General features: G+C 45.2%; 1 protein-coding gene across 1 annotated transcript in view; it reads left to right on the forward strand.

Annotated features, from left to right (window-relative positions):
- COL26A1 (collagen type XXVI alpha 1 chain) overlaps positions 1-7,995 on the forward strand; it is a gene marked incomplete at both ends in the record, with an annotated part of 170,324 nt that extends 162,329 nt beyond the window's left edge. The window contains 4 exons of the mRNA XM_080629926.1: positions 1,955-1,999; positions 3,352-3,396; positions 4,274-4,358; positions 7,823-7,995. Of these exons, the coding sequence (XP_080486052.1) occupies positions 1,955-1,999; positions 3,352-3,396; positions 4,274-4,358; positions 7,823-7,995 (348 nt within the window). The remainder of the gene's footprint in view (positions 1-1,954; positions 2,000-3,351; positions 3,397-4,273; positions 4,359-7,822) is intronic.
- Positions 7,996-14,188: the final 6,193 nt, after the last annotated feature.

Consider the following 14,188-nt stretch of genomic DNA (forward strand, 5'->3'; position numbering starts at 1 on the left):
CTTTAGTTTGTGGTTGACCATATTGCTAAGGCTACACTTACTTTGAAACACAAGCTTTGTTGGACTGTGTCCATTCAGTACAGACAAACCCTTTAGACTTTGCCTTTGTTCCGTCCTTGGTAGATACTCAGATTTGTGACTCTCCTTCTAGGCTGGGGACTAATGAAATTTTTCAAATATCAAAATATCTTGCTAAATATAACAAATAAATGACACTTCCTGTCCTGGCTCTGTTAACATGGAAAGTGAAGCCAGTAGCTTTTTCTGGCAGGATTTCTGTAGGATGCTTTGTGTGCTTTTTGTCTTCTGTGAGTGTGAATTTGAATGCTGGTTTTGACAACTACATGCTGCAATTTTGGGTTTGGTGGATACAAATTAGGGCTAGCTTTACACAGAGCGGAGGAGCTGTGCAGCTGCAGAGAAAAGCAGAGGAGGGTTTACAGTATCTATTGAGATTTGAGAAAATGTTATTATACATTCTTCCTGCTTAATCTCAGAGAGAACAGATGTAGAAGAGACCTGAAGCAGTCTGAGCGCATCCCCCGGATGGCACATCTATACGTGTGCTGCTCACACCAGCCTCTCTTCATCTTATTCTTACACAGTGCCAGGGAGGGATGCACCGCATCATCTCCAGGCAGTCTTCAGAGGTACAGCTAGTGAGGGCCTGGGATAAAAGACATTTCTAACATCCAGCCTAAATATCCTTTGATCCCCTTTAAGCTGATAACATCCTTTCTGTTCCCCCTGGCCATAGAGAGCAGTCTGTTTATGTATTTTGTGTGCGTTGTTATGTCTCCTCTCTGTGATTTGTCTCTTGCCTGTGCTTTTTCACAGGCCTTACTCCCTTCTGTGCAGAATCCAAGTATTTCCTTTTGAAGATGCTCAGAGCACCTGACGAGCTGGGCCTTCCTCCCAGTGCTCTTTGTGTCCCTATGGGCCTTTGCCTAGTGCTGGCTTTAGCTGCTCACCAAGCAGTGTGCAGCTCTCCATAGTAACGTTTTGTAGATGCTCTGGGCCCATTGAGTTTATACAAAGCAGCTCTCCCTTTCTGGCAAACACTACAAAAAGCTGCCACCAGCTAGGTAGCTTTTGAGGGGACAAAAGGATGGGTTTGTTTCTGTGTATGCCTAGGGGAGAAGAGCCAGGTTAAATATGTGACTGTTTCATCAACAGATTTCTAAAGATGCTTTTACATTTTGGTTCCTCTTCCCAAGCTCCTGTTTTCATGTTAAATAATCTATAACTGTTCTCCTGGTCAGGGATTCTGCCCTGTCCCAGTGTGCTCCAGGGTGGGAAGCCAACACTGGGAAGGAAGGTAGGGGGAAGAAAGATGCTCAGTTCGATGGCACATTTCATTCCACCACAAACCAATGCAGATCATTTCAAAAGGATCAAAAAAAACCCCCACACTGAAAACAACATGAAAATTAGCACAGCAGGAAAAAGAAACAAAGCAACCAAAATATTGTAGGTGTGTTTTCATCAGTAGCTGTTGGGGTTAAGGCAGTGGTGTGTGTGTGGAGCAGGAGGCAGATTAAATCAGCGCTCTGTGGGAGTCCTGGGCTCCGTTTGCTGTCTGGGCCAGCATCAGCCCATCGGTTTTACTAGCGAGAAGAATGTGGTGTCTTTGTAAGAAACAAATCTCCAGCCAAATTCCTTCCTGGTGTAATGTAAGTGACTGCTGTAAAGTTCAGAAATTTGCTAATCATCTTACTGAGAGGTACTGAGCTGAGGAGCTCTGTATTGAACCAAACTTCTCCAGGGCATGATGGGATTTGGAGCTGATACTTGACAGAAAACCATAACCCCCTTTTGCTGTCTGAAGTGATAACGTCAAGGGAGAGGATTTTTCTTTTTCATAAAGCCATCTTAATTCCACTAGTAAAAATGACACAATGTTCTTGTCAAATGGAAAACTATCTCCTAATGACACTTACTTTATTTCCAACAGGGACAAGCAGGTCTGGCTGGAGAGAGGGGCATTAAGGGATTTCCTGTAAGTGATGAACTTGCGGGTGTGTGCAAGACTCAGATGGGTTTGGTGCCTGCCTGGCACCACAGATACCACCAAGCTGAACTGCAGCTGGTCCCACCAGCTCTCTCAGATGCAATGCTTAGGTCAACTGTCTCCAGCTTAGACATTTGTTCAATAGAAGACCTCACCTTTAACATATTCCTCTACAAATGAGCCACAGTCTTCCTGCCTGCTAAGCACAGTGCTGGAATGCCGTGCTCAGGGAGGCATCATGCCAACAGGGGAGATGTGTTTTGCTTGGAGATCCCCTCCGGCCAAACCTTGGCAGCCAGAAGCCCTCTCCAGGCCTCAGGAGGTTCCTGGCACTACCAGAGCCCAAAGGTGGGCACTGTGAAACAACTCAAAATACGTCACCTGCTCTAACGTCCTCTTGCACCTTGGTCTGCCAAGCTGAGCTGGAAACCCTTTAATGAGATTAAGAGATGCCTCCAAATGAGACAATACCTGAGCAGATGCACACAGGAGATGCCTGCACTGGCACATATAGCTAGGGTACAAACAAACCCATGGACCTGAGGGTTGGCTGAAAGTGAGCTAGTGGAGCAAGCTGTGGTTTTGGCTGGCAGCATCCAGAGAGGGCCCAGGTCCTCTGTGTGGTTTCTTTTCTCTTTTCCTTAATTCCACCTCATCATTTTGTATGATTTACACAACCTTTTCTTCAGTCTTTCCTCCCATACCCACCCTGCTTTGCAAGTATCTCAGGGATGTCCAACAAGGTTGAGGAGCCCAGGAATATATGTTTAGCTTGTGGTTTAATCTCTCCATATCATCTGTCCTTTGGAAATGCATGAACTTCCTGGTCAGGGGGTGGAAGAGCAGACCAATAGCACATTGGGATCTTTGTTCAAGAAAAGCTTAATGAGCATCTTCAGAGGCAGAAGGTGATGTGACTAATGAAAGCAGAATAGGGGATTTTATGTTCTAAAGCAAAGATGAACACGTGCATGTCTGGGGGAAGGAAGCGCTATTTTTATCTCAGTGCTTTAGCCTAAAGTATCACTCATTGAGAGCTTCGTGAGATGTGTATATCTTGTTATGGGCCCAGGCCATGTCAGCCAGGCCCTTCTGCAGCTTGGCCACTCCTGGCCAAGTGCTTCAGTGTCAGAAATGGTGATGACCTCCTGGGAAGCTGATGGGAGCCAGGACAGAGCTCATGAGAGCACTTTGGCCCTTGGCACGAAGCACCAGAGTCAGTTTGTTTTCTGCTGGTGAAACACTTTTGCCTTTAATCTGATCCTTTGGAGGGAAGGGTTGCAGGTGGTCTGGGACAGGTCCTGAGTCACATGAAAACAAACGTCTCTTCCTTGTTTTAGGGTGAACCAGGCAAGAAGGGTGAGGAAGGTGACAAAGGTGCTGATGTAAGTGTGCATTTCTACTGCTATTTTACTTTCCTTTTTGTCTCTTCATTATCCCATATTCCCTTTGGTAGGCTGGTTTGTGGGGGCAAAGGTTGTGTCCACAGTTAAGCACAGAGCAAGCAATGATGTGAACCTTAGGTCTGCACTGAATACATGCTAGAAATCCTGGTCTCTGAGGTTTCCTTGGCCACATTATCAGCTGCCCTTCTCACCGTGTTCTCTGAACACCACCTCAGTTGTGGTTGTGCCACACAGAGCTCCCACAAGGCAGGGAATTACTCGCACACTGTCCCTCCCACGTGCTCAGGGACAGCCTCTCAGAAGTGATCAGATTGCATGTGCAGAGTTGGAGTTCTCACATCCCTGCTCTCTCACCCTAAAATACTTCCCAGCAGCTGCCTGTCCCTTCAAGCCCACATCCAAGACAATAGGCGACAAACTACAGCCTGAGTTTGTGTGGAAGTAGGTGGTCAGGCTTCAGGCAGCATGGGACCCAGCTACGAGCTCTTTGAGAGGCAGTATGAGCAACCTGCTCTAGTGGAAGGTGTCTCTGCCTGTTGCAGGGGGTTGGAACTGGACGAGCTTTAAGGTCCCTTCCAACCCAAACCAGTCTGGAATTCTGACGGGAATTTACACCCTGGGTTTGGCCCACTGCAGAATTAAGAACCAGTCTGAAGGGGGTGGCTTTGGGCCAAAGACTGTGCAAACTCTGCAGAGTTGTTTAAGTAGGGACCTCTCCTGCATTCCTACTTAAGCCCTGTAGGTTACCTTTTATAAATGTCTACACTGCATAAGTCTGGTGTTATGGAGGCTACATTGAACAAGCAGCCCATTCTGCATCATATTCCAATGTTAGCTTTCTTTCCCTTTTTTGCAGGGAGAAGGTGTTCAACAACTTCGAGAAGCTCTGAAGATTTTAGCCGAGAGAGTATTGATTCTTGAGCACATGATAGGAATTCATGGTAAGTGCGGCTGAGGTTTTCAGTTGTAGACAACTGGGGGCTTGTTCAGGCACCTGCCTGATGGTTGAACATCCCCCCCAGTCTCCTGTCTCTCCAGTATCTGTTTAAGGTGGGTTTTCAAAGCTAAGTACCCAGCATGATTTAAAGGATGCTTGATTTCCCCCCCACCCAATGATTTTTCATTACAATTCAGAGAGCCAAGTCACGAGCAGCAGCTCAGGCCATGTGGCACAGATCATCTACCAGCTTCCCAGGGAGCTACTTGTTCCAGTCGTTAGGCCAGATCATTTAATCCTGTTAACAGTGTCTTCCAAATGACTTTTAACACCAGTGAGGCCCTTGTTTTATTTTACAGAGAAAGCCCAAACGCTGCTACCGTGTACCCTGAAACCAGTGGTCCCTGAACATCTTGTGATTATAACGTACATAAAACCTATTTGCACAGTTAGATTTAAGGAAAGCCTCCTGTGTTCTTCATTCAGATAGATTTTAAGTTTTCTGCTGAGGCTGTTTGCTCTCCCTTCCCTGGTACAGTGTGGGACATCATCCCTTAACAAGTGTTTCCTTCCCTCAACCAGCATATGGGCTGATGTGATTGTTCCAGATCAAGGTTCTCCCTTTGGGGTACTTGAGGAACAATTCATAGCTGCCAAAAGTTACTGGGTCAATTTCTGTCCTCTCAGAAACACAGTTACTGCCCCAGCCTGTGAGACACAAGCCTCAGTTACTGTTCCTTGGCACTGACCAAGTCCCATAGTATTTTCTTTCTTATACTCTCCCTGACACATGGAACCTCATTCGTGGCCTCACTTGTAAATACAGCTGCTCACACCTTCCTTCACATCAACATCCTCTTTTATTATGAAATGGCCTTTGGATATTGATTTAACCTATGAAAATGCTAAAGAGCTGAAATATCCAGTAGTTCCTAAGCAAGTGACTTAAAGTGCATCTATTACCATGCAGTACAGCCCCTTCTTGAGAGCCCACAGGCCCCTCCTGAAGCCAGCACAGCACTAAAATGCAAATGCTATTAGGCACTTCAAAGCCCAAACAGTGTTGGTGTGTGGGGCTGTTGTACAGCTGAGCTGTCTTGGGTGTCTGCACTGCTCTTCATCATTCAATAGCCACATGTCTTTTAGAGGCCCAAAGTACTATTTTCAAAAGCAATAGGCAGCAACAGCTTAAGCTTTTTGGGAAACCATGAATCACAAACCCGTGATTTAACCACAGTCACCCTGACCTTACCTCTGCATTAATCCCAGTTTGATTCATATTTTCACTGGATTTTATACATTGAGAACAAGAAAAGATGTTTTTAGGCTGCTTTGCTCTGAGATGGTGGAGGTACCAGGAACATGCCCAATAAATCACCAGCAGCAATCCACGGCCAGCCAGGGAAGAGGGGAAGGGAAACCCAGTCCATAAGGACAGTGCAGCCTATTCACAGGACCCAGGGCCTAGGCTCTCCATTGTCTTTTACTTTGTACCTTCATGTATACTAGTATAAAGCAAAAAGGAAGCTTCTGTAGACACTGGGGCTTGGACTGGGGCATTCACCCAACTGTGCCCCTGCAGAACTGCCTGGGTTACCTTTCTTTCACAATTTGTTTGGCAACAGAGCAGCAACAAGGCAAATGCTGCTGTTATTCTGGAACAGGCATTTTGGCAAACTCTTTATACTGACATATTTTCTGCCACTGCTTGGGATGGAGATGAGTTATTTATACCCAGGTATATTTCTATATGGGTGTAACTGCACCAGCAAAAATAGGTGTTGTGGTTTTTTATTTGTACAGTGTAGTTAAGGCCATGTTTAAGCACCTATATTGTGTGACTTTAAATAGTTCCTTCTTATCCAGTAACTATAGATTATTACTAAGCAAGTGATATTTTTAGCCTGTGCTTTTGAGATAGTTCCATTCTTTAACAGTGACATATTTTAGGCCCTACAAAAGCCCTGTTTAGAAAGAGAACTTGGAAAATAAGGTACTTTTTCCTTGTGCAATTATGTTCATCCCTGTGTATGTATATGGTTAAACAGAAGACGACATAAAATAACAAAATAGGATTTCCTTGAGCACAGACCTCCCCACTCAGGTTTAAATCACCCAGCACCAACTATCTGGTGATGCTCCCACTGTAGGTGTTACAGGTTTGACCACAGGTTCCTGGGCAGCCCAACTCAGCTTCACAGCCCCATGCAGAAATGCCAATATCATATGCTCTCCTTTTCCCAAGGAACCTCCCAGTCCAGTGTGGTTTCAAAAGCCTCAGCCACCCAAGCAACAAGGCCAAACATACCAGCAAACAAACCTCTTCCCTGCAACGGGAGGGCACTTGGAGATTATCTGGCGCAGCAAACTGCAGAGAGCAGCCCAGCAGGACACCCAAAAGCCCAAATTGTCTGGCAGTGTTTAGTTCCAGTGAACACAGTAGCCAAATCCTCACTTGAAACAAACGCTGCCTCATGGGGTCGAACCACAGCTGGGTGTCTGCCTTGGGAGGTTGGGTTCTTGGCAGGGAAACAAGCAAACGTCCATCTCTGAAGGCAAAAGGAAGAAGCAGCTGGGGCATTAAAAATGAGGAGGCAGCACTGACTTATCAGCATCTGTTGCTGACTGCTGGGAAAACAGAAGAGTGGCTGTAGTCAAATGTATATTTAGCATCATGGGGCAGGATGCTTTAGGAAGAGGAGGTGTGTGTTTCTATAGGACACACTGGGAGACTGGGCAGCTAAGATTTATTCCCAGCTTTATTGCTAATTTGGCTCTATCTTAGGGTGGATCAATCCTTTTGTTCAATCTTTTCAGTGCCTCAAAATGTCCTGCTTTACAAGGGGTGAAATAGTACTTTACTTAAACCCCCAGGAGCATTGCTTCCCAGTGACCACTTGGCCCCATCCTTCAATAGCAGGAGGCTGCGGGCAATGCTGACTAGCAGCTATACCCTAAGCAAATTATAATCAATAGAAGAAGAGTGCTTTATAAATGGAATTATAAATGAGAACAGGACCTTTTTTCTTCCCTGTGAGGGTGGTGAGGCACTGGCACAGGCTGCCCAAAGAAGTGGTGAATGCTCTATCCCTGGCAGTGTTCAAGGCCAGGTTGGACAGAGCCTTGGATGACATGGTCTAGTGTGAGGTGTCCCTGCCCGTGGCAGGGGGCTGAGACTCAATGATCTTAAGTCCTTTCCAACCAAACCATTCTATGATTCTGTGACCTGCTGTGCCTCATGCAGGAAGTGTACTTAGCCTACAGCTTAGGCAGAGCAGAGGGAAAAGACCTAATCTAGGAGTAGTGTGATGGCAACAAACATGTAGCTCCACAATCGCTTACTGGATTGAGATACAACAGGAGGGATGACGCTTCTTCCAGAAGAGGTACCATCCAGAAGGGCCCATTTATTCTTTCCTTAGCCTCCCCTTTTAAATAGTGCTCTCCCGTGACTTTCTTTCCTTACAGACTCTTTATCTTCCATTGAGCCAGGCTCTGGACAGGATGTGATCCCGGGCTCCCCTCTGCGAACCAGCATCAAGATCAAACGTGGAGGACCGCAGCAGCCGCAGGCCTACCAGATCCTCTCTTCACTGCTGGATGACAGTGAAGCCAAAAGGAGAAGCAATCGGATGAAGTAGGAGCATCTATGTGTTCTCCATGTCTGTTCACCAATTAAAGATACAGTATCCCAGTGCTTAATTGCAAAGTGCAAATGGAGTCAGCAGGAGGCTGCAGTGTTGGCAATGGGGTTTTCCTTACCTGACCAATACTACACCCTCATTGCAGGAAATGTCTTATCCTTAACAAATAGCTCAGAGAGGGTCTGATGAACATTTGTCTTGATTTTGTTGTTTTGCCTTTGGAGCAGCAGATGGCAGGTATCCTTAGAAGCTGTCTACAGAAATTACACCTCCTGACTGTGTCTCAGCAGTTTAATCCTCCCTTTGTTTTCTCACTGCCCTTGAGAGTTACTCAGTTACAGAACTGCTTAACTGGCCAAGACAATCTATCCCATCTAGACTCAAAGTCAAGCCTTACCCTTGTCCATTGGTATAGTGGGTGGCATCCACTCTTATTTTATGTAGTGGTGTCATACTTACTTTCAGGTGAAGATGCCACCTCCACAGACCATTAAAGCAGGACCTGCAAGGATTTCTTTTAAGGAAAGAGCAATTAAAACTGTTACTTTGAAAATTCAGGTAACTGTTTGGATTTTAGCATCAAAAACTTGGCTTTTCATGTTGCTAATTGCATGTGAGCAGCGTTATTTCTATTTGTGGTTGCCTAAGCAAGGACTTTAGATGCAAACGTTCATGGCAGCAGGGACTTTCTATCTATATTCAGTGGTATTAGATTGTTTCTGTGAAAACATAGAGCAGTTTGTATGAGGTATGATGGAATTGTGCAAGGATTTTCCCATACTGTGTTCAGCTTGTGCATACATCCAGGGGTAATTAATGTAAGTAGCAGCAGCAGCTATTCACAGAAGAGGATATTTCGCAATAGTTTCTTAATCCTGCATCAATAAGGAAAAATGTTTTCACACTGTTTCATTTTTCTCTTGTGAATAAATCCTTACCACTTGAATCTGGAGACGGTGTACTAGCAAACCACAGCCTAAGGAATTAGTCTTGTCAAGAGCTTATCTTGCACTGGGAGTTAAATACAAAATCATTTTACTCTCTGCAATAACTTGTTAGTTTGGGGGAATTCCCAGCTTCCAGGGTTAGGAAGCTGAACCTGCCCTTCAGTGACACATGAATCACTGCACCTGCTGTGCAAACCACATTGGACAAGTTGATGCCATTCATGTTGACAGTGAGTACAAAGGGTAAGACTAATCAATGGTACCATTTTTTCACCCTTTTTTTAACACACCCCATGCCTAAAACAGTTTCCAGATTCAGCCCAGGACGAAAATGAGCAAACTGAGTTTGTGACTCTATAGCATAAGTCAGGTAAATGGGTCACATCCTATTTGGTTCCTAGTGCAAGACAGAGCTACCTGACAAAGGCAAACAGCACTGCACTGCTACAGCATTTCTCTCAAAAGCTGTTGCAAAGACCAACGACTGTATGGTCTGTGTATTCAGCAACCCCTTTTACCCAAGGCAAAACCAGCAGCATGGGGTACATTGGAAATGAAGCTTAAAACGAAGGAGCTCTGCCAGCCCATCATTAGCCACACATTAAATTAACTTTCCAGATACACAGTAAACAGGGTGGAGAGCTCAGAACACCCAAATCTTTCCTCTGAAGAGCACTGTATTTTCAGAAAGGAGCAGGTTCCGTTGGGATGACTGAATTCACTGATGTGAAACTAGTGAAAAGATGTTTCCCCATTTACAGGCTGATTTTAGTGCAGGAATTGAGAAGTACTTGATCACCCCTCTGTCCTGATCATGTAGACACCACGGGAAATGGCTGGTGGCTTCCAGGGAAGACCCCTTGCACTCACCAGTAGGTGTTGGACAATCAGGCCCTGAAGACAGGCAAAATCCCAGTTCAGTCCAATGGTGGGCGCTGGGCGGGTTGGTGGTGGCTGTAGTCACCTGCCACATGGAGGGAGTCCTCATGGCAGCTCCAGAAACCAACCCAAACCAAAGCAACCTTTAAAAAGGGAAACAGCAAAATTCCACTGCACTGGTCCTGTCGCTCTGGGGTTGAATTTGGGGAACAGGGAGTACAGTGAGGCCACTTTCACTTCCCTGGCACTTTGGAGCCTTCATGCTGAATGGAAAGAGAAATTTTTCTTCCTCCAAGTTTGAATCCTGAATTCAAAACTATTGCATTAGATTTATGAGGACTCTCTTCAAGTCATTCACATTGACTAGGATTTGGGATTTTAAATGGTTTAAAACAAATTACTGGCAAGATGAATGGAAACAGAATGGAAGTTGTTTGCAATGAATCCTGCCAAGTCAATTGTCAAAAGACTGGTTAGATTTGGGTTGCAACTGTTTTCATTACTGACTTTCCCACATTTCTGTATGAGCTGTGTGGTTCTTTTTCTCCCCATGCTTTGATTTATTCAGCTGCATCTCTCTGATGTGGTACTGTATCTTTAACTTGGGTGGCAGTAAGATTATACCAACTGGACTCTCTTTTCTCAGCTGGGATTTCATTCCTCTCTGCTTACATGAGGGTCGACCATGCTGTTGTGCAGTCCCAGTTTAATTATGTTTTAAAGGTGAACACAGCTTCACACCCTGACATTGATGATATTTATCACTAAGCAAACCACTCCAACTACATCTTCCATCTTAAGCAAGATCTAAGGTTCATTTTAGCCAGGGCATATAATGCATCTTGCCATGTCTGTGACTTAAAGAGTGGATTTATTTTGAATGCGTGCTCATTTAGAAATACACATTAATTGAAATGTTTAGTGCTTTCTCTTACCCACTGTGCAATTCCATAGTGTGTGCGTTTCCTTTTCTTTTCCTAAGACTTTGTTGAAATTCTTAATGTTTCTCTGAGCTCCAGTGTGGATTTGCCCTGGATTGGTTCTGGTTGCAGTAACACATTTTCCTTGCCTTGAGCTAACCAGAAGCAGCAGCAGCATATTACACAACCACAAATCTTTGCAATTCATGCACCCTCGCATTCACCAGCATCTGGTACTCCTGGGAGGAGGAGAATGCTTCTCTCCAGAGTATCTAATTTGCACTTACTGTAAACAATTGATAACAAGCCAGGGAAATAGGGGTAAATTAGAGAGAAGAGCCCTCGCCTGCTCCCACCAAACTCCACAGTAAGTTTGCCATCAACTTCCAAAGAAACAGGCCCTAAAAATTAGGTCCAGTTCTCAAGCTAGCATGGGCTGGTGCTGCTCAGTGCAGCCAAGCAGAGGGCACATGAGCAGCTTGCTGAGGGTTCAGCTCTGGGCTGGGGGTTCACTCCCAGTCTTTTCATTGACCTATTTTAATGTAGGAACCTGACCACTGTGACAAAAGCTTCTAAAAGACAATCAGCTTCTGGAATTACTGCCTGATACCATTTATTGGAAATCCATTCTCCCCCACGTTTACAGCTTGTCTGAGTCAAGATTACATTCCATTGTGGTGCTTGGTGGTCCAGGGGATTAAAGTACTCTCAGTGTCTGCAACTGCATTGGAAGCAAGCAATTCAAAGGTGCTATAACTGCTCACAAGGCACGTTCCCATCCATCTGAGGCAATGTTAACTTTTTCACTAGTTATTTTACACGGTATTTTTTTTATTTATATCGGTGTGTTTTGTGTGTGTGCAAATGGTCCTGGCTTCCCTCATTGTAATAAGCTTTACAGCCATTTGGTCTTCTACAGGGCAGCCATACGCAGTATCTTGCAATCGTGTGTAGTTTCTTAACTTAGAGCAAGACTAGATCTCACCTGACATGATAAACTCCTTTATGGCAGGCTCTAATGTTTGTTGTAAACACAACCTGTTTGTTCCACCTCTTGCATGGTTACTTACCTGTTTTCATATTGCTATGTTATTGTTCAAAATAGCTATTTCTCTTTATTCGCTATGGGGTTTGTTACTGTATATGGAATGTTTTGTATTCAGCATTTTCTTACAGAGCAGAGTGGGAGAAGTATTCAAGAACCCACAAATACCAAAGACCTTTCATGTAATGCACTGAGAAATAAACATACTGTAAAGGAATCTGATGTCAGGAGTCCGTATTTACAAAGTTCAGGGCCAGAAAAGGCTTTCACTAGCTAAAGCCAAGTCTGGCAGTTCCCTTACCTAGGATGGGATTTGACTGTTCTGCAGATATTGGCATGACTGCCAGCTCGGAGGTTTGAGATTGGGACACATTTAGGCACTACTCTGCATTCCCAGCCACGCTACTGGAATACAGGCTCATATCTCTTCACGGTTCCCTAATTCCTCAAGCAGCCTGGATAAGCCTTTGAGCACTGTTGGCTTTGAGCACCTTGCTTTGCATTGCAGAGCAAGCACTGCTTGGATATGGCAAACTCTTCCTGCAGGAAGTGCGCAGCTATTCCTGCAGGAGTTTTATGTCAGTACAGAGCCAGAGATCGCAGCTTCCCCTCAGCTGAGTGAGGGCACGCTGGGAACAAGGCACAGGCAATTCTGCACTGCTTAAGAGTAACTTAAAATCTGTTATTTCCAGCTTGCCTCAGTGCCTTGGGTTTCCCTGCAGCTCAAGGAGGGCGCGTTGGCTGGTCTAGGACCGCAGCAGCCACCCAGGTCCCCTTCCTGTAGTCCCCTGGTACCTCCTGAGTGTCTGCTTCCTCCAGGAGTGGCTGCATTTGTCCACTTGGTGCCTTCTCTGGATTTGCCTCTGGGCTTACAGAGACCCCCAGAGTCATCATCATTTCTTGTGACCATTCAAACTGTTATAAGAGGATGTGGTTAGGGACCTTTGTGGGTTTTAACCTTCCTATGGTGGGAACAACTACCCATTTACAATTAACTACCTGTCTGTTTGCAAAGGGAGGCCCTGCTCTGCCTGTGTTGGCTGTAGAGGAGGACCTGGGCTGTTTCTGTCAGAGATGTGACAGTTCTGGTTTCTGAACCTGTTTTTCACATCCTAACAAAAAAGATATGTAAATCACAGCCCGTTTTTTCTGCCTACTGATCAGATTACATTGCAGATATGCAGATACCAATATTGTAGCAAAGGCTAAATCTTGTAAACACTGAGAACATCCACAAGGCCTCTGCTTCATACAGCTTTTTGCATCACTGATGAGGACATACTCAAGGTTACTTGATGCCAAACAGTCCCATGCAGCAGTTCTCTGGGTCTCTCCGGGTGTATTTATCTTGGTTTTTGTGTCCTAACTCCTCCAACTCTGATACATTTATCCTTGCAGAAAGCCCTCTGAGGGAAAGCAGTTCTGTTAATCGCTATTGCACAGATTGGGGGTTGCTGGGTAAAAGGCAAAATTAATTTCTCGGGACATTTGTGGCTGTGCTGGCTCCAAATTAGCATCAGGCCCATGTTGGTCTCTGGGCCATTATGGCCACTGATTGTAATCACAACGAGGGAAAACGGCGCTTTTCCTAATGCTCAACACAGCGCAACAAAAATCAATGGCAGAGTTGAACACATTGAACTTCTCACAGGGGCTGATTAAAAGAAACCCGTATATTCATAAATGAAACAGTTACTCTTTAACTACACTGCCTTAACTCTTCATCAGCCACATGCTCAGCAGCAGTTGCTACACAGCTTACTTTGGAAAGAAAGACAGACAAGCATTAACGCTATAGTAAGAACAGCTCCAACAGTGTTGTTTTCTACATTCCCGCAGCTGGAATTCCTTCCTCATGTTTCAGCCTGTTGTATGTGACCAGGGAAGGATTACCAGGGGTACCTCCACCCCAACACAGCCTGAGTGAGCAGCTGTAACCCATGCTCACAGCCTGGGGATGGAGAAAACAGGGATCCCAATACGGGAACAAGCTCATCCTAAGCTTCCCAAGCAACACCATGGCCAGAAAGGCAAATACTGCACTGTACACATTATAAAGGAAAAGTAATCAGGGATTATATCGCCCTATGTATGTACCACCACGACCTCTCTTAGGACTGTGTGTCTACCATTCACCAAAACAGTGACAAGTTGATTCAAAGGTGGATTGGAAATAATTGGCTTGGCATCCAAGAGAGCCTGGTAGCTGGTTAGGCCTGACACAGTTATCTATGAGACTGTATGAGAGGCAGAAACAGCCCTGCCAGGAGGCAAGACTGTCCCACCTCACATCCCAATCTTAGGACAGGCTCAAGCACCCTTAGACAAAGCTGATGCCATTCTTTTCCTTTACCCAAATGACAAACACATTCTTCACAGCCTAGCAAGGACAAGGTGTA

Source organism: Psittacula echo, assembly GCF_963264785.1.
Source record: "Psittacula echo genome assembly, chromosome: 15".
Taxonomy (NCBI): domain Eukaryota; kingdom Metazoa; phylum Chordata; class Aves; order Psittaciformes; family Psittacidae; genus Psittacula; species Psittacula echo.